The sequence below is a fragment of the Meriones unguiculatus genome, chromosome 3, assembly GCF_030254825.1.
Source record: "Meriones unguiculatus strain TT.TT164.6M chromosome 3, Bangor_MerUng_6.1, whole genome shotgun sequence".
NCBI classification, from domain to species: Eukaryota; Metazoa; Chordata; class Mammalia; order Rodentia; family Muridae; genus Meriones; species Meriones unguiculatus.
The window spans coordinates 89766870-89787731 of NC_083351.1; the positions used below are offsets into that span (position 1 = coordinate 89766870).

Sequence of the window (20862 nt, forward strand, 5' to 3'; positions counted from 1 at the left end):
AGTGAGCAGCATGTGTGTACACACATGAACCCGTACATGCTTCTCTTTGCTATATTCAGGACACAAGCTGCCTGTACTCAGCATCTACTGTTAGGGCCAAGAGAACCCCACAAAGCATTAAATAAAAAATACATCCTCCTACAGTTCTAGTGACCTCTTTGATCCTCTTAAGCCATCCACCTATCCACCCTCTGTTCAAATGACTAACAAATCCACCACTCCATGTCTGAATACAACCGAGACAACTATACTGATACACATTTCAGTATTAAACTCTGAAAGCCCAGAATGAGTTGGTTCTTCCCACCACTGGGAAAAACCTGAACTTTCAACACTGTATTTTGCTCACTGCTACTATGGTAGAAGCCAACACCTGCCCCCTCAACTTGACGGGCAGGGAAAGGGAAGCTTTCCGGTTGGCTTGAGGACACATCAGGTAGACGACTGGATAAGAAGGTTCAGGGTCAGCCCAAGCCTCTTCCTACCATCTCCTATCCCTTCGGGTTCTCATGGAACACAAGCTGGGATCACACACTGCCATAGGTCTGCTGCCTAGAAAGTGCTTTTTGTTGACAGTGCCCGGGGAACAGTGGCTCACCTGACTAATGTCGATGGGCTTGTCTCGGCTGCCAGTCTGTACCAGGAGTTTGTAGGCAAGGACCCCGTCATCCGATCCATTTTTGTAATTGTTTGGCATGATCCTCCCAGTTTCCCAGTCACTGTCAAATGCATCCTGAAGCCCTGTTAACAGCAAACACGTGCAGCACATTAGAACCTGGACTGAGAGCGCTGGTCTGAGGGCCTATGCTCAGGCTGGTGGGCAGGGCAGGGGACTTGTCCGCAGCTTTCTCTCACTTAATGGAGGGCTGCTGTACTGTTCATGAATGAACTGCGGTGCCAATCAATTCCTGCTCAGGAACAAAAGTCCAAGAGCTGGAGAGATGGCTCAGACCACTTGCAGTTCTTCCAGAGGATCTCAGTTCTGACCCTAGAAGCCACTCTGGAGAGCACACAACCGACTATAACTCCAACTCCAGAGGTGACACCCTCTTCTGGCCTCTATAGGATCATACATGCACACAATTAAGAACAATTTTTTTTTTTTTAAGAAAACATGAAAAGAAGGGGAGGGGTGCATGGTAGCACATGTTTTTAATTGCAGAGGCGTGCAAATCTGTGAGTTCCAGGACAGCCAGAGCTCCACAAAAAAAACCCTGCCAAAGGGAGGGAGGGAGGGAGGGAGGGAGGGAAGGAAGGAAGGAAGGAAGGAAGGAAGGAAGGAAGGAAGGAAGGAAGGAAGGAAAGAAAGGCCTCACTACCCAGCCCGGCCTACATCTTGACTTCACTATGTAGATCAGGCTAGCCTGGAACTAACTGAAATCCACCTGACTCTGCCTCCTAAGTGCTGGGCTGGCTCAACGCTCATCCCCCATGACTATTCCAGCAAGAGGAAGCAAGGGGGAGAAGACAGACACACATCACATCCACATTAACCATTTCATGCTACAGAGGGAGCGATGTCAGGATTTCCTCATCAGGACCAGAGATTCTACCCAGCACAGTAAAATCACATTTGTGCCCCCAACTATCAACAGCAGCTCGGCTGCCCCGGGAGCTGGGGTGAGGGAACACTCTGTCAATCTGATCCATCTGTTGGACTTAGGCAGCTCATACAAGCTGTGGGATCCCAACGCCAGGTCGTGTAAAGATCACAGCCAATACTTATTTACTCTCCTCTGTTCTCTTCCTCTCTGCCACCCTTCCCTCCACATGGAGGGGGGGTAGCGAGGAGAGGGAAATACCTCACAGGGCAAATTTGGATCTGTTGGAGAACAGGAAGCCACAGGCCAATACAAGGAGGCTCTGTGAGAACAGATGACAAACCACAAGCCCTGGGAGGTGGAAAGAAAGAGCCTTATGGGCTTGGGGGATGGGTGAGCCCACCAGCTCACCACACACAGCTGGGCTTGGCTGCTGTAATCAAAACCATCATTATGGACCTGACAGTTTGGCTACAGCTGTAAAGAGGTAAGCATGTTGGAAGAGAAAACAGGGTCCAGTGGCTCAGCACTGCCTGGAGGGCACTCTCCCCAACATCCCCAGCAGCCCTGCTTCTTACCAGTCACCTCCCAAGTAGACCCCCAAGTCCCAGCTGTTCAGGAGACTCCTGTGTTAGACACTGCTACTCAGAGAGCTGCTTTTCACACCATTTCAGGATGGGGGTGGAGAGACTTCAAAAACTAAAACGAACTAAAATACCCGCTCAGTGAGGTGTTTGGGGACCTGGAGTGGTAAGAGATGGGGCAGCCCCTTAAAACAAAAGCCTCCCTCTAACACTCTTATGCTGTGGGCATTGTTTTTAGGAAGTAGGCTGGGCCACCCTTGGGCCCTGTTCTGGACTGGGGGAATCAGTAAGGTGGACCACTACGGTGGCTTCTTCGTCTCCGACTGTTTCACAGCAAGCTGTAAAGAGGCACACACAGGCAGCACTTCGCAGATGTTACTTTATTACCCCAAACCCTTCCCAACCCCAACTCTGGAAAAACAAACAAACAAACAAACAGAGGAGGACAATTGCTCCCCAACCCCCTACAAGAGGCATGGTCTGTTTTCTAAGCCAGGAGAGAGGGAAGCTTTTATTACTCCCGACTTGTATGGTCCTCTTGGCTCAGTGCTCATGTCCTACTCCAGGCAATCCACCGTAAGCCCTCAGTCAGTTCTAATGCTTACCTCCTGAGAGAGCAATTAGCATTATCATTCCCACTTTTTAGATGAGAGAATTGAGGCCTGGAAAGGTAAGAGTCAGAGCTGAGCCTTGAACCCAGGCAGCCCAAGTGTGTTATTTACTGTAGAAACCCACTGTGTGCTGTCCAGAAGTGATTGCAAACGCATGGAAAATAGCAGTACCATAGCCCAAGTACCACGAGCCACACCACTGGCACCTGGTGTCAAAGCAGGTAACAACAACAACAACAACAAAATGCATTTGCAAAGGGCTATTTACAAAGAGACATCTGCACTCCCTACGGAGGCCAGGGAAGATTAGATTTGCACGGTCTGCCTTGCTGCCAATGCTGGCTCCGATGTGCTCTGCAGCTACTGACTTTATGATTAGTAAAGTTCTTTCACGACTAGTTCAATATTTTCTAACCACTGAAAATCTCAACTACCATGGGCTGGACACCGAACACTTGCCCCTTGGCTGACACTTACATTCCAACAGTTTACAGCAAAGCCTTACATTTCAGCTGCAGTTCTACCACTAGAAACATTTTACACAGAAAATTATTTCTGAGTCTAGGCTGAAGGAATTACCCAAATATACAAGCCCCAAGAAATGAAATGATAATGGATTACAAATGAATGCCATCTGTACACAACGCAGCTGGAGGCCGAGTGCTGCCCTGGGTTCTACCCCAGGCCTGACTTTCAAAGTGGCATGAGATAATCCCTGTATTAGCCATTTAATATTTTTTGGGAGTGCAAAAACAAAGCAGCTATTGAAGTGTTGACAAAGACCAGTGAGACAGCATAGTTTAATGGACTTCAATACTACATACAAGTATCTGGAAGAAATGGTCATTTGAGAAGAGCTGCTTCCTCCTGAGCAACCATCCGTCCACTCAGTAGGTCTAAAACACCCTCAGCGGCCAGGAGCCCAGTGTGCACAATGCAGTGTGTGTGGGGGGCTATGGCATTACAGCCCCAGGGCTGCATTGTACTCTGCCATCTTAGCGTGCAGATGCAGATGCTGTTTGCTTAGCAACAGAAACATACCTGAAATATACAGATGTCTTTCTACACATGTGAACGTTTGGGGTCTTACAAGGGGTGAGACTATAGACTAACACTGTCTTAAGAAGGATGGCCTTCAAACTGCCTAGAGCCAGGGTTTGTAGCACTCTTCCCAGCCTTGGCCTACCTCATCCAAGGGAAGACACCGGACAGAATACCCTCCTCCACTAAGCACAGCACTTCTTTGTCATTTGTAGCAAGTTATTTGCATGTCTTTGGTCAATGCTGGGGGTGGAGGGGTGGGGGTGAAAAGCAGAGACTCTCAACTGCTTGTCTCTTTGTTAATTCACTACTTGAAAAACAATGCCTTAAGGACCAAGTGCAAGGAAATAATATGCTGAGTGAATTCACGCTCATCTCCTGGGTTTCCAGGGCTGCAATAAAGTGAAGCTTCCTCCACTGTCCCCCAAAGTTGGACCTGGCGCAGGTGTGTGAGCAAACTCTAGTCACTGCTCAACACCATTCCTGTCAAACCAAGTTGTTCATCAGCTAATGCAGACTCAAACGGAAACTGGCTGCCTGATCTTTACGTAAGAGTACTGACTTAAATATGTGTTTAAGCAAGCCTAATTAAAGGGGAATTAAGACAGCCAATGGGATAATCTAAGCCAACAAATGCTGGAGTTGTAATTATTTATTTGGGCGCTCCAATAAAAGCAAATTTGCTTGAATTGTGTGGATAATGGTCCTGATTGTCTACTGTGCTTTGAGTATGTCAACATGAACAGACGTTCTGGGAACCACTGAATGCATTTATAGTCAGTCAGTTTGCAATTATAAGCAAATTCAGATCATCTTGTATTTTTCTCCAGCTAAATGATATTTTCTGGAGACATGTCTAACAGGGTAAAGATCACCAAACCTGATGAATTTTTGATTCCTAGGACCCATAAGGTGAAAGGAGGAAAGTTGTCTTCTGGCCTCAATATTCATTCACACTATCGTATCTAGAGATACCTCACACACAAAATCAATAGATAAAATGGAGAGGGTGGGAGAGAGAGAAGGAGAAAGAGGGAGGAAGGAAAAGAGTGAGAGGGGGTCAGGATTTGCCCCTTTCTGAAACAGCAGGATGTGGCTAAGCATTTGTAAGTTCATCACCAAATGGAAGAATGGTCACCTGAAGCTCTTTGAGAGACAATGGTGTGTATGGGTAATTTGAAGGGTGAAGCACACACACCATTTTAGTGTTGGATGTTGACACAAGGAAAGGCCTGGGTGGAAGCGAGCAATCTCTAAACCTTCCACTCAAATTTGCTATGAACCCTAAGTATATGCATGAAAATTAAAAAGGTCAAAATGCAATGGGTGACCCCAAATCCACTGCTAACAGTAGGCTGTAATTTAGCAGACAGTTCAGAAATCCCACTAAATACCCAAATTTCCCTTGGCTACTAGCTACCATTCCAAAGGAAAAGAGGAACAGACGCATCCAGGCTCCCTATTTTCAAATTCAAATGTCTTTTCCCAATGTACGCTCATAAATGAGTTAATAGAAGACTTGCTCGGATGGTCTCAAGTTTTTAAAGTCAGAGCTGGGAGGCTGCCAGAGAAGTGGGCTTTATGTAAGGGAGACTGGAGAGGCACAGGCAGTTACAAGCACTTGTTGCTCTTGCAGAGAACCTGGGCTTGGTTTCCAGCACCCACGTGTTGGTTCACAACCACCCACAACTCTAGTTCCAGCGGATATGATGCCCTCTTCTGACCTCAGGCACCAAGCGTGTACGTGAGGTACACACACATACATAGATACATGTACACAAGCAAGCAGGAAAAACACACATGCACATAAAATAGGTGTCTTAAAAATTACGTAACATGTTGTTCCATTTTGATGCAACCCTTTCATATGGTGGACAGAAGGATCACAGTAGGTGAGAGTGAAGAATGACAGGAGTGTCCACAGCCCTACCTTGGAGCCAGTCTCTGAAGTAGTGCAGCCACATTTGGGGAAGTTGCTTGTTCTCCTCCAGCATGACATACTTCACATTGCTGAAACTCTTATGAAGGTCGTAAAGTAGGTGTTGGATATTTGGGTAGTCTGCTTTCTGGGTAACTATATACATATTGTAGAAAGAAAAATATTTGAACTGTGCAGCTATGAAGTCATATTCTCTGGTTTCCCGGGGGACAATGTCCGTGAGGTCCAGTCCGTCTCTCACTCGGGTGGTCCCGTAAAGGCTGACCCCCAGCAAGACCAGGAAAAGGAGGATTACCACAGCCTGTAACAGAGAGAGAGGGGTAGTGGGTGAGACCAGAGGAACATTCTTCCCAGACCAGTACCAACTGCTTTCTTTTCTCCTTTTTACATAACAACCCAGACTTAGCATGGGAAGTTAGGTGGTTAGTCTCCTGGAGAACAGAATGCCATGCTAAATCATCTTTTAAAGTAATCTCACAACAAAGAAAAATGTTTATACAGAGAGGAGCTCCTTTATATTGGTGTTAGTATCTACTATTCGGACCCTCCCCCTGTAGGAACACACTCATGAAAGTAGGTCTGAGCTTTGCAATCTGACTCTTGTGAGCCTGTCCTGTCACACACATGCATGCAATCCAAAGTGTGCCATGGTTTTTCAAGGCAGGAAGTCACACTTAATGGTAGGTTACCTTGGCTTTGGGTCTCAAGAGGAAAGGTGCATAATGCTTCTCAGCAAATGAGGAGAGTGTCCACTTGGTGCAGGGAGGCTCAAGGCAGTGGAGGCTGGAGTCCGAGAACTGGGAAAGCAGGTCCCGGGTGGAGCTGGTGCTCTCAGGACTCTGGCAGCTGAGAGTGTCCTGGGTGACGGTGACGGGCTGGACAGAGATCTCCGAGCGCGGCTCAGCGGTGGTGTAGTACACGTGTGTGTGAGGGTCGTACTCTGTGCGAAGCTGGACAGTGGACTGCATGGTGATGTGTGTTTCGTGGGCGAAGCTATGACTGCTGTAGGGGGGTGGGGGGCTGTAACGGGTGTTACTGTGAGGCTCCGTGTAGGCCTGTGGCTCGACCTGAATCACCCTGCTGACACAGGGGCTGAAAGACAAAAGACAAACACGCTATAGTGTGTGGCCATGATGGGAGAACGCGATTTCCTCTCTGTGGAAGACTGATGCCACCCACTGACATCACTAACAAAACCCATCACCCTGAATGTGTTCTAAACAGGTGGTTTTCAGTATTTCTCTGCTCCAAAGAACTACCAAACAGTCTACTGATGAACACAAACACAGGTTTGTGATGGGGGAAAAAAAGACAACATGCAGGAGAATCCCTAGGGGAGGGTTTGGGGCATATTCAGGTGGGGAAGGGAAGGCTGGGAGCTCATCTCTAAAACCTTCCCTGGCCCACCATCGGAGCCAAACCCCGTTGGCTCCATTCCCTTCTGAAGAAGCCCACAGACTAGATGAGTTATCTAAATAGTCTTTCTAGGTAACCAACCAATAAAGGCCCCAGTGCCTGAAAATGTACCTTGTGAAACAGCAGAAAATGTCCAATCTTCTGTCCTCACGTCTGTATAAATCCATGCTGAGAATTGCAGGGAAAATGAGAAGCACCATGGCAAAATTGAATACCACAACCACAGCAGCCTGAAGCAGAAAAATTGAAGTCATCAACATACTTTAGTTAGCATGTTGCTTTATAAGCAAAGATCATTTTTTTAAAAACTGATTTTGTGTGAGAGTGTCTGCCTGAAAATATGTGCTTCATGAGCACACAATGCTCAGAGAGGCCAGAAGAAGATGTTGGATTCCTGGATCACAAGCAATTGTGAGCAGATATGTGGGTACTGGGAACAGAGCCTGGGTCCTTTGGAAGGGCAGACAGTGCTCTTAACCACTGGGCCATTTCTCCACCACCCCGAACAAAAATACCCTGGACAATATTCTCTTGCCACCCTACTGCTCCCTAATGAAGCACCACTGGCAACATGGGGTGTCTGTCTTCTTTCCCCCCATTAAGAGGCTGTGTGTGACTGAAATGGAAGAACCCCAAAAGGTACACAGGTTGGAGTGAAACCAGTATGGACTTACTAACCTAACCAAATCACCTCTACAAAGCTAGGCAGAGAAAGGACTTGAGATGTTTTACAAAAAGAAACACTTTTCTGCTAGAACATTTCTAAGAGATTCCACAACCCTGACTAATAATACATAATAATGTTAAAATAGATCAAGTCTATCACAGTGTCACCTTTAAAACAGGAAATAAAATTTCACACATGTCCCCCGAGGTTTTTAATAGGCACATTCCAAATAGCCCCAGGAGCAGCTTGTGAGGTATGTTACTGAGTAACAGCCAAGGTCAAGGAGAGTTAAGCAGAAAGAAATTCCAGTGTGTGATTATAGTCTGCAGAATAAATAAGTACAGATTCAAAAGCCACTCCATAACCTAGAATAAACACAGGGCAAATCTCCCACTGACCTAGTAAAAATTGCAAAATTGGGCTGTTATTAGGCAAAGCTGACAGGACATCCAAGGGCGACCCTGTTCTGAGAAGTGGACAAGAAGCAGAGAAGAAAAATGGAAGGGCATGCTAAATAGCCAAGAAATAATCAGAAATTCATTTAACAAGTAACACCTCTTAGTAGAGCTTTCAAAAGACAGCTTCTGAAACCTCAAAATAGAGAGATGGATTGGAGTGAGGAAAGAAGCCTAGCCATCACTGGTACCAAAAGTTAAAAACCAAGACACACTTCACAAAGGGCTTTTTGAAGGGAATGTGGGTTTATGCTCTAGGTGAAACAGCAAGCCAGGAGAGAGGCCCTTCAATAAAGAGTCCCTGTTAAGTCTACAAAGCCATAAAATAGCCAAGTCTTCCATATCAAGCCAACTCCTTTCCTGAGCTAACTATAAAAGGATCTCAACAATTTGCACAGAACAGGTTAGGTACAACTCAAACAAATGTGCAGGGCTCTGAAGATGTATGAAGAAGCACATGTGTGATGAGCTCTTGCCACAACTGACTGGAAATACTAATCTAGGACACATACCTCCTCCTCTTTACAGATTAGCATTGTGCTTGGTGCTGGAGAACCAAAGAGCCCTCAGATACAAACAAATTACACCCCAGGCTGAGATGTACAATTTTAAAAACAGGTTCCCAAGCAGCTCAGAGTGAGACTGTCTGGTCCAAAAATAAAAACGCTTCCTGGGAAGGGTTTAGAGGATGAAAACAGGGCCCAGGAGGAACAGGGAAGAGACAAGATGCATGGCTGAAAGACAAACAGGAGAAGCTCTCCTGACTCAAGCTACTCAGTCCCGTGACCCTGTCAGTAGGCACCAACCTCATTCTCACAGTAACCAGGATGTGAACAGTTTGCCTCAGAACCATTACTTAAAAAGCCTGAGGCTTCCCAGTCAATTAGATTCAAATGGAAGCTTGAAGTGAAGTCCTCATCTTAAAGGGGTTAGCAGCTCTTGTTGGGGCTGGTGACTTACTTGAAATGGCATACTCACGCTAGGTGTGAACTACTGCCCAATTAGATAGGAGGAGTGCTGGGAAGAAAAAGAATAAGACTCAAAGCTGGGTGGGTGGTAGTGGTCAAAGCCTGGAGGGCAGAGGCAGGTGGATCCCGAGTTTGAGTCCAGCCTGGTCTACTAACTGAGTCCAAGAGAGCCAGGGCTACTCAGAGAAACCCTGTCTCAAAATAAAATAAAATAAAATAATAAAATAAATAAAAAAATCAAGCCAAGCCAAACCAAAACAGACTCAAGGAAATTTTCCATGAAAAAAGTCATGCTTGGGGCTGAATCCTCTAAGCTTTTTAATTCCATCCACAGCTCAGGTGTGGGATATAACCTAGGCATCCTTGGAGAGCAGAGACTCCCAAGCTCTAAGCCCCACAAGGACACAGGCACCACAGCAACACTAGCTTTCTACAGGGGCTCATAAAAAAAAGTCTGACCAGGTAGCTGTCCTTGCTCATTCAGACAGAAATGAAGGGTTCCTAGAAACACACAGCAACATCCCCTCTAACCTATTTCCGATGATATGCTACACATTTAGGAGGAATCCTTTTCTGCCAAGAAAATGAGTGTTGATATCTCAACACTGTCAAAATCTTAAAAGCAACTAGCAACGATTTCTCAAGACAGACAGTCTCTGCAAAAGGAGAGGAGACTTTAAGCAACAACAAAAAGAAATTCCAGGTAAGTCAAAGAATCTGGTAGGAATGACTTTGGCTGTGGACTGATCACAGTTAATTGCCTAGAAAAGCTGTCGACATCATCTACTAACACATCTATGGGAGAACCTGAGCCCAAACCCTTTTACTGGGTAAGGGTATATGTAGTTCTGTAGAGTACTTATTTGTGGGGTCCTGTGTTCAAACAGCACTGCCACAAACAGAAAAAAAAAAGTGTGTGTGTGTGTTGTGGGGGAGAGGAGTGTGACTCAGTAGATAAGAGCAGTCACTCTAAAAACCTGAAGACTTGAGTTTACATTCTGTTGTGTAACAGTTTCCTCCAAGACTGAAACATTCTATCCTGAAGGAAGAAGCTCTCCAAACAGGAAGGTAAGCAACCCAAAACAGCTTCAGGAAGGGAGTCCCTGAAATTGACCAGATTAACTAGGTCCCCTCCCTACCAGAGTAAGCAGAGCCGGGCTGCATAGGGTACAAGTCTCTTGAGACCAGCCTCGCTGCCTGGAAGGAGCAGAAACCAGCAGAGCTGTCTCGAAGAGGCTCCTGGAAAGGACACCTGTAACCAGTTGAGCTGCCTGAAGGCTGTGCAGTGTGCTCTAGAGTCCCACCTATGTGAGCTGTGTCATTCATCCTGGGGTGGGGCTTTGGTGATGCCGCTGTCTTCGAATCATTTCTGCTCCTTTCAGTAACCTCTCACCCATACTCCCATAAGTAACCCCAATAACAATCATTGGTTCACCAACTAGGCTTTGCTGGTACCATACTTGTCATGGGTTCAATGTGTGGTTTGAGTGGATGTGTGTGTTCCATCTTCCCAGAAAAAGTTTTATCACACAACCAATTCCCAGCATTCACATAAAGAAGTTGAACACTGTACACTGTTTCACTGTTTCTGCTTCCCAGACTTGTAATACCAACATTGAGCTGGAGACAAGAAGCTCCCGGGAGCTCACTGGCCAGCCAGCCCAGGTGGCTGAAAAGCTTCTGGTTCAGTGAGAGAATCATTCTCAAGTCAGAAAGCAATAGGGAAAACACCTGATGTCCTGCTTTGGCATTTGTACATGTGCATACACACACACAGTGACAGCGACAGAGAGAGACAGAGACAGAATAACATTTAAAAAGCAAACCTTTATCATTGGAATGAGTGAATGAGAAAGGGTCTTGTTCTGAGGGTTTTCACTGAGGAGCTGAGCACAGTGAAGGCCGATCTGGAGACCAAAGATATTTAAGTGTGGGAACCCTATTATTTAAGTCAGGGAAAAAAAAATCTGCCAAGTTTCACAAGGAAAAATCCAAATGCTACACTGTTTCATTACAGCACAGAACCTCTGTGTCTCTCTCTGGATGCACCTCGTGGCTACAGATGTCAGACACACAAAACACAAAGTACTTATTTTGTCCCTGTAAGGTGCTTACCTTGGGAGAACTTAGCGTACTGGATTTTCTAAAAGGCTATCCTCGGGGAAAACTCACGCAGCTTTCAGAGACCACAGCGTGGGATATCATTAAGGGAGGAGGGTTTGCCTTGATGAACCATCAGTACTGAGAGGAGAGGAGAGCAGAGAATGAGGGACAGAAAAGGAATGTGCAGGCTGACAGAGCAGAGCAGGGAGCGCACAGCGAGGGGATAGGCAGTGGAGAGGACAGCATGAGCAGAAGTTCCCAGGAAAGACTCCAGCACATCACCATTCTAGAGTCAGCTGCACACGAACAACTGTAGACACAAGAAGAGTGTGCAGCAGATACACGCCTGTGCAAAACAATCTCTAAGACGTCAGCAGCACCACCAAGGCCATGGGCATCTTTCTCCCTCATTTTTACTATTACAAAGCACTAGCCTACTTTCATTTTCTTGGGTCTCTGTCAAGTTTCAGATTTGACTTCTTAACCCATGGCTATCTCCATTTTCATAGACGTTTATAACAACAAGGCTTTCTGGTACTGGCTTGTTTGTTTGGTTTTCTCAAAGGAGTTGGTGCTTGTGACTGACAGACACTCTTCTCACAGTCCCGTATCTTTCACTAAATGTTAAGGAGGCCTGGTGCCTCACCCACAGTAGGGCCTCAATCGGTAGGGAGATGAAGCTCAAATACCTAAGGGATTGCTTCTACTCAGGTGACAAATGAGTATTTAAGAGCATAAATAGGAATACAATGAATCATTTGTCACCTTCTCTTCCCTAGACATGTAGCACCTGTTGATGAGTGGACAGCATCAAGAAGTACAAACATAACAACAGTTTCCCTCAAGTACATAAAAGTGGTTTCCTTCAGGAGTCTGGCTATCCCATGAGTTGTATACCTTAGTCTAAGAAAAAGGGAGATAAATGCTCGCTTCACTTGAAGCTTTAAAACTTGAAATCAATTCAAGAAACTTCTACCACGTCATGAGCCACCCAAGAGCCTGCTTCCTCTGCTGCACTGACCACTTCAGCCTTCCTATGAACTTCCTAAGTAGGTTTGGCCCATAGCTGCTCCATTCACAGCCAGCAAGACTGAGATTGAGAAGACCTACCTAGCTGGGATGGACTGGGCAGCGTAATAAGGCCAGGAACACACAGCCGCTGCACAGTGAGTGGCAGGCACTCTTAAGCTGAGAAGGAAATAAGGAACCAAAGAGTACAGGAGAGAATGAGGAGGCCAATGAAGGAAAAGGACCCCGAGAGATGGTCCTATAGGATGTAGCCGAGTAGCCCCCACATCCTCATACAGTGTGAATGTGTGTGAGTCGCTGCCTGGCCCAGGGTTCAGACAACCCTATCTGCATACTCCAGTACAGTCTCCCATGGCCTTGAGGTGGGGCTGGAGCTGCTTAGGGAAGGTAGGTATGGGTAGGGAAGGGGAGTATTCTAGAAGTAGGGGCCAGCCAAGCAGGACTTCCAGGAGCGTCCCTGGGCCCACTGACCTAAACTACACAGTACAATTTGACAAGGTAACATCCCCTAGATCTGAAGGCCTAGAGCCTTGACACCTACCTACCAGCACCAAGACCCAAATACTGCTGCCATGCACTTGATTTGTAATTGGAGCAGAGCAGAGATGCTAAACAGCCAAGCCACAGGGATCTGCCCTCTCACTGTAAACTCACCTGGAGGGAGAAGGCGCGCAGCGCAGGAATAGGGATTAACGCAGCCATGAAGAAGGCAGTGACATTGCTGATGGAGGTAAGGGCCACGCTGGCTCCTGTGCGCTTGAGGCACTCCCCGGTCCTGTCCTGAGGATGACACACACAGTGCTGAGGGCTGCAGCCTGTACTGGCCAACCCTTAAAGCACACTGTGGCCAGTTTCCAATACTGGTTATACAAAGTCTAAGGAACAGAGACAGGCCACAAGCACCGGACCCCAACACCAGGTCCTGCTGGTTTTTCAAGTTCATGTGATCCTCATGTTTACCATCACCCAAGTCAGAAAGCTGAAGATGATGACTTAAATACAAATTCAGAGCCAATGAAAAGCACAGAAGCCAATGTGGGCTTTGGGAAAGGGCGGCAACAATCGGGAGCATGAGCTAAGATGCCTACACAGGCACCCTAAATGCCCACGTCTCACAGTAACACGTCATCTGACTTGGGACTGACCACATGGTGGGGAAAAACTACAGGAGAAACACTGATAAAGGGAGTGGGGTTTGGATGTCTCCTAAACTTCCTTCTTTTCCCTGCTGTTACCTCAAATGGAATCCTTTTATTCTGTCCTGTTTCACTGAACGCATGTGCCAGGAGAAAGACGTCGTCCACACCAACACCAAGAGCAAGAAATGGCAAAACCTACAGCAGGCAAACACAGGCAATGACAATGTTAGCCGGGTAAGATCTCAAAGGGGAGTGCCTTGCAGGTGACAAGTGGGGGCTTATGCCAATTCAGTGGAGAATTTACTTATCCAATAGTTTGCATCCCCAAAATCTTTTGGTTATGACTGAGAGACATTCTCACGAGATTCTATTTCTAAGGTTCAGGAACAAGACGTTTTAGAACAGCCAGCTCATACCTAAAGCTCTAGTCCCTTGTAACCCCTGGACCAGTGTCAGTGAGAAACTGTAAGATTGTGCCTTCTTGCAGACTGGTCCCAGCCACCTTTGTTTTCAAAGATTTTAATGCCTGCTGGAGCTTGGGAATCAGGGTCTGAGTAAATGACAAAAACTATTCTAAGTGAATGTCTCTACCTACCAAGAACCTCTGCAGTCTAAAAAAAGAAGTATTAATGTGTGTTTGAATATATGCACATGATGTGTGTGTGGACATGTGTGTCACAGTAGAAAGGTCAGAGGGCAATTCTCTTTTTCCATCTCTACGGAGAGCCTCTAGACATTGAACTCAGGTCACCAGGTTTGCATGGCAAGTGCCTTTAGCCACTGATCCATTTCACTGGCCCTTCACGCTTTTAACCCACAGACCAGATTGGCTCCGAGAGCCAGCCCTCCCCTTCCCCTCACAGAAAAAGCTTTAGAGACTCTTCAGATGAGACAGACACACAGGGAGCCGGTAGGCCGGGAAAGGTGTCGGTCGGGGACAGCAATGAACGGTACCTGAGTTGTCGCAGCATTAAAGGAAATCCCGATCAGGGAGCAGAGGCCCAGTCCTGCAGCCACTGACAATGCAACCAGCAGGACACCAGCCAGCCCCACGGCACCCTGGGACTTGGAGCAGTCCCAGCGCAGCATGGTTAAACAGGCATAGGCAAGCTGTAAGCAAACAATTGGGGAAGGGGGGAAAGGGGGACCAGAGAGAGACGGTGGGGGAAGACACAAAACAAGAGCCAAATGTCAGAATGTGCAATGATTCTAATGTTTCCCCCACCCATCGCCCCACATCCAAAGGCAGAACCCACTTAATTCCAACAACACTAAATTCTTTACTCTAGGAGCACCACACAGCAGCATGAGGGCTGCCTCTGATGGCCTCACAAGGCTGAGCTGTCTCTGTGTTGGGAGTACTTGTATGTTAGGGGCAGTTACAAAGCAGGTGCTGTGACAGAGAAATGAGGGACCCTCGGGAACAGAATTTACCATCAGCAGGTAGCCGCTGGCCACTCGAATGACACTGACATCAGAGAAGGACTTTAGGATGTCATCCAGGGTCGTGGTGGTGAAGGAAAGCACCTTTTGAGTGGAGTTTGGGGCAACACTTTGATGAACCACCTGTGGTCAAAAGACAAGGCTAAATTCCCAGCTGAATGAAAGCAACAACATGCTTCAAAGCCCAGACCCTGCAAATGCCACCCCACACTGTCTGCTGATCCATTAACACCAGGTACTGTGTTAACTCAGGTGCACAGAGGACGAGGGCAGAGCAATCTGCCTCTGACAGAAAGCATTACTGTGATCAAGGGAGGGCGGGCAGGCAGTGGCCACCCAGGGAATTAGCTCTAACGAATCCTAACCTCCACAGCCAGAAGACTGTTCCCTCTTAATGCAGACCCACTCATTCTTATAAACTGCACCTCCCCCCACTTCATTTGCTGGCCACTTTCAAAAGGTCACAGGCAGCACCATAGAGGTCACTGCTTGGGAAACAAAGGCCAGCCTCCTGTCACATGACCTGACTGAGGGGCCTGCAGCTGTGAATAGATTCTGGTTTGCTAATGTTTTCCAGACACCTTCTCCTGCTCACCCAGTTTTTTGTTTTTAAACACTGTTATGCTTGGGCTCTGACATCTAATAGTTCCTAGGCATGCTGCAGAGCACCCCAGCTAACAATGAGCACCTCTTCAGACACTACTCCTAAGACTTTCAATGGCTGGATAAAGAGAATCAAGCGTGCATCTCATGCAGTGCTCAGAATTAAAACCAGCATTAAAAAGGAACCTGAGGGAGGCTGGAAGCAGTGGTGTAATCCTAGCAATCAGGAGGCTGAGGCAGGAGGATAGCAGATTTCAGATTGCCTGGGCAACCAAATCCCCCTAAACCTAATGGGAAACAATGTTTCAATGAGAAAAGAAGAAAAGGACTACGTTACAAAGTGTCCTGACTTCTAGTCCCCAGGCGCACCTCCACATAGGTCCTCTGCCACGCCTCCAGGATGGCTGCCGCCCTGTCCTCGTTCCAGTTGATGTGAGAGACGTAGTCGTAGCCCCTGAAGTGTTCATACATTTGCTTGGGCGTCATTAACTGGAACATGGTCTGCAGGGCGTGAGCACTGCATCAAAGGGAATGGACAGGAGGCAGGTCAGCACTGCTAGCACGCAGTGTGCTGTGCAACGCGAGGTCCCCAGCAAGTATCCCCAGCTCTCCCTCAGACTTCCCTCCTCTGGGCGCATATGTTTCCGTTCAAACCAGACCAGGATGGTTATTGTATTTAATAGATTGATGTACCATATTAAAGGTGTAACCTTACAAACCTTTTACAGATAGACCCCAAAATTAAATTAATAGGCAATTTCCTTTCTCAGTTCTTATTCCATGAAACAGGAAGGGGAGGGGAGTAGACAGCCCGACCAGATACCCTAGGCTCAGCCATACTCTCTCCGTGCAGAAATCCCAGAGACGGTATCCCAAGGGAGAAACCTCAGCCAAGACACCTGACCCGTAGCTGACTGGCGGCCCTGGCTGCACAAAGGCTAGCTCTTGCATTGCCTGGAGCTCCTGGTCTTTGAGGCTGATCAGCTCCCACCTCTCACCTCCACACTCACACAGGATGGTCCTGCCCCATTAGTCTATATACGGGCTGGCCTTCCAAAACCCCGACATCAACGGCTGCAGCTCTGATGAAGACTAACATCCACTCTAAAAAACGTGTCCACAAGAGCTCTTTGCAAGCTGGTCTGGTACTCTAATGTTTCCCAAGGTTCAAGGACACTGGACAGCTAGCTAAGATTAACACGAGTCCAAAGGATGGTGTGGGTACTGTGCTGACTACCTGACGAGTTTTCCAGAGGCATTCTTGACTGTGCCACCCACAATCAACTCCTCCTGCCAATGCATGTACTTCCTGGATAAACCTTGACATCCACCATTCAAAACAAGGGCCACATCAAGAGGCTGTAATGAAAAGAGAGCCACATAATTATGGGAATTAGTAGGCAGGTCACATGCCTCGTTAAAATCCAGTGCGTTAAGGGCTTGTTTGTTTCAGAGAAAACATTAATAACAAGGCTAATGAGGGTTATGCTGAATCTTAGAGCAAAACTTAGGTCTGTGAACAACCTCAATTCCACACACCAAATTAAAGAGGAACAAAAGTCACAGCAAATGAAATCTTTAAGATGAAAATCATAAAGAGAACTGTAAAGGAAAGCAGAAAACGCTTTCCCCTGAGCCTTCTGAAAACTCACTTTGGTTGAATTTTTGTTGGGGGCTGTGGCAGGGCAGTCCGGGTCGGCTGGGTTAAGGCAGGGCCGGTCCATGTACCCATGGCCAACTTCAGCTTTATCCAGCATTTCCTCCCAACTGTCCACTTGGTAGTTTATTTTCTTTAACTCTTCGAGGAATTCCAAGGGGTCAAAGTTTGTCCACCGTAAAGGAGGCTTACCTCTGCGAAAGAAATTAAGAGGTGAGGCCATGAAAAAATGGATTCAGACAGGCAGGAGAGTAGGAGAGTACCATGGCAGCATCTGTGCAGAACAGCCTTTTCAAAGCATAATTCTGGAACTTGGGTATAAAGGAAAAATTATGAACATCCCTTCCCAGTGAAGCCACTTGCAAACTTAAGTCAAGAAAAGGATTCATGACTGAAGATGCAGAGAGCTTGCGAATGACACAAACATCAGAGAATCTTAACCCCCTAATACTGTATATTTAGTGTCTTTTAAAGTGTGCCAGATCAGGCACTTCTGGACACCGAGATTCAGAATTAAAAACTGAAACAGTGAATCACAGTATTCTATTAGCACCTGACTTACCTTAAAAACTGCTTTCTAAAGGGGACCCATCCAAGTATTTGATCACTCACGAGCTGACAGGCTGGCAGTGGGTGGGTAAGCTCCCATGGGGTCTGCCATCACCCCCACCACAGCCACTTCCCCCACTCACTCTGGAAATTGTACTGTTGACAGACCAGAAAGGCTTTTGGCTGCCTGTTCTGTGGTTCAAACCGCACTGTAGCTGCTTAACCAGGCTGAAGTCATTATTCAGACTCTCCCAACCAGAAAACACAAAACCCCTTATTTCCCATCTAAAACTGTACGCTGAAGGTCAGGGGGTGGCCACTGCAAATTGCTTTTGCAGATATGTGCGGGCCAGGACGGAAACAATAATCCAAGCACTAACTCTTGCGTAATTAGCTGAAAAATGTCTACACTGAGTAACCATCATTCTTCAAATGATGTGGTATATGTAATTCCCAACTGCTGGGCTATGAAGGAAGCATCCCTTGTCATGGCCTTTATAGACGGCACATTTACCCCTTAAACATCGTTACTGTGATCTAAACAGGGGCTAATATTTGACTTTGCAGGAAGATCTTGAACCTTAGCTTGAAGTATTGCATTGTGACATGTACCCTGTAATAAATTCTCTTCTTAAATGTCTGAGTGCTGGCCTGCATAACTACAAGCATTTTATAAAGAGTTTTTTAAAAATTGCACAGACTGTGTGGTAATTTGCATTTTATTTGCATATAAATAGGTTGGTAAAAGTGAATGAAATTTAATGATGCCTACAGAACTGTTTTTGAAAAGAGAGAAAAAAAAACATTCTGCTGAAATCCCCTCTTCCCCCCACCATTCACTCAAAAAATGCGCACGGAATTTCAATGTTTTTATTTTTTTGTCCAAAACTGAAACAGAATAAACAATGATAAGCCACACCGGAAACTGTCACAGAGCCCAGCAATGTGACACTGAGGGTACACTTACAGGAGGTATGCTGTCCCCGACTGTAACTTTGCTCCTTCCCAGAAGCAGTCCAAAGGTGTAATGATTAAGCAAGGGTAAAGGTATTCTATTATCTGTCAAAGCAAAAAAAAACAACAGGAGTGCATTAGACTAACACTTGCCAATGAGGTAGTTTCCAGAAATTTTGAACGGTTTCTCCTCTTTGCAAACAAGAAAAGAATATACCTGATCCATGTAACCTGTTTCTGTGATAAGTTCCCCTGATTTGTAGCACAAATGTTCCAACTTCCATTGCCTATTGGGATGAAAAGCAGAGAAAAATAAAGCAAAACAAAACACTTCTTACTGCAATGAAATGAGCTTAAAACAGGAACAACAGGACTTATCAAAAGGCTGTAATTTCGATCACGGTGAAGCATCTGTCAAAACCAGCAGAGCTTTTGCCAAGCAGAAAGCCGGCAAGCTTGCTTTAATGAATAGATAACACTGGATTGTAATTAACATGTGGGTGTTTATGTAAATGAATGCTATCGAAGTACTTGAAAGTCTTGTTTCCGTAAGTGTTCCACCAATAATCTTGTTTACACCATTAATCTGCTTTTCTACATACATTAAACGACCTGCAGCAATCCAGTGGAATTATCACAAATTCAAAATAAGTGGCACTTGAGCCAGTGGAGGGTGTGTTGGGGTACACCCCGGTGGGAAAGCATTACTGGCTTTCAGTTCTCTTTTACTAGCAGATGTTATTTCTGGTCATGTGTGAACCAAACATTCCTATTCTTAATCACAAATCTTATGAACAACCTCTTCTAGGTAGACTGGACTCCCTTGTCTGGAAGACATTAAATACACTGACCATGAATTAATTTGGTTTTAGTATTTCTAGGAGAGTGCTCTGTAAACTTATGGCCTTTTCAATGTGACTAGGGAAAAAGCTAACTCAAAAAATAAAAATGATATTTGGAAAGAGTAAACATAGGAAATTAAAGGGGTGAAAATCAGAAGTGACGTCCCCACACAGCGAAACTGCTCTATTTTATTGGTTTCCTTAGAGAGGCTGGTGAACACCCAAGGGCACCTTTTGGACCCTGTGCCTTCATCTTATTCTTCCTTTTATTCTATTTTTTGTTCAGTACCCTTTTGAAATTCTACCTTCCTGTTAAAAAGCTTTTTTTTTTGCTTAATGCTGGTGAAAACAACCCCTCTCACAGATCCCTGACTCCTATCAGTACCTGGTGTACATAAGGTAGGCACTGCTCATGCCTGGCTTTGTCTGTGTGTACTGTACTGACTATTTCTCTCCACAGTATCAGGGCTAACATTTCCCACTCATTCATCTACCCATCTCTTCCAATCCTTCCTTCTCTCAACTTATCAATCTGTTCATTATGTAGGTGTATGTGTTACACACACACACACACACACACACACACACACACTCTTTGATTCTATCCAATGTTTTCAATGTCACCCGATCAGCTCGTTCTTCTGGGTTTGAGAAGACACCGCTGATCATTCGCTGGCCATGAATCCAGAGGATGGGTTTTGAAGCCCGGGTTGATCATTCAATATCCCTCCGGTCTTGGATGGATGCTCCATTTGTGCACACATTCACTACACCATGGCTCGTTCCTATGCACAACGCAGCTTCATAGCACAGAGTCTTACATCTTGTTCTGAAGCATGTAACTGACAAGTACCTCAGAACAGGTCTTGGCATATGATGTATGGAATAACCTTGGACACAGCAGGTTCTTCACAGCGCCTCTGACTGCCAATTTTGCCATCTAGACCAGACAGTTACTCTCCCTACAGTGCACACTATTGATATGAGGAGAGCAGGCCACTGGACAGGTCCACATTATTTCCAAAGCCTTTTCAACAGACATCTGGTCTTGACCCTGTTCAGCAATGGGCCAGATGTGCATAGGACTCCTATTCTGAAGTAACTGACATATAGATGTATTAAAAAAAAGAAAAAAAGTTAATTAATTTTGTTCCAAAAACTGTCTTCAAAAGGTGTATGTATGAATCTCCCTCACTCAGACAATCCAGAGAACTCCCCAGGAGGCTCCACACCCAGCCCTCCATTTGCTTTGTGGCCTGTGTAGGCAAAGTCAAAGACCTGAGTTCTTCCCTGTGCTTCCTTCTCATCCCTCCCTCTGCCC

The 20862-nt window shown here is 46.1% G+C and overlaps 1 protein-coding gene across 4 annotated transcripts in view; it reads right to left on the reverse strand.

Annotated features, from left to right (window-relative positions):
• The window catches only part of Ptch1 (patched 1), a 64540-nt gene that overhangs the window by 16497 nt on the left and 27181 nt on the right, over window positions 1–20862 (reverse strand). For all 4 annotated transcript variants that reach the window (XM_021642541.2, XM_060380334.1, XM_060380333.1 and 1 more), the window contains exons 4-16: window positions 18917–18986; window positions 18713–18804; window positions 17192–17390; window positions 16777–16898; window positions 15909–16056; window positions 14928–15059; window positions 14448–14603; window positions 13590–13688; window positions 13009–13134; window positions 7244–7362; window positions 6406–6808; window positions 5708–6017; window positions 599–741 (exon numbers count right to left, since the gene is read on the reverse strand). In XM_021642541.2, the coding sequence (XP_021498216.1) occupies window positions 599–741; window positions 5708–6017; window positions 6406–6808; window positions 7244–7362; window positions 13009–13134; window positions 13590–13688; window positions 14448–14603; window positions 14928–15059; window positions 15909–16056; window positions 16777–16898; window positions 17192–17390; window positions 18713–18804; window positions 18917–18986 (2119 nt within the window). The remainder of the gene's footprint in view (window positions 1–598; window positions 742–5707; window positions 6018–6405; window positions 6809–7243; window positions 7363–13008; window positions 13135–13589; window positions 13689–14447; window positions 14604–14927; window positions 15060–15908; window positions 16057–16776; window positions 16899–17191; window positions 17391–18712; window positions 18805–18916; window positions 18987–20862) is intronic.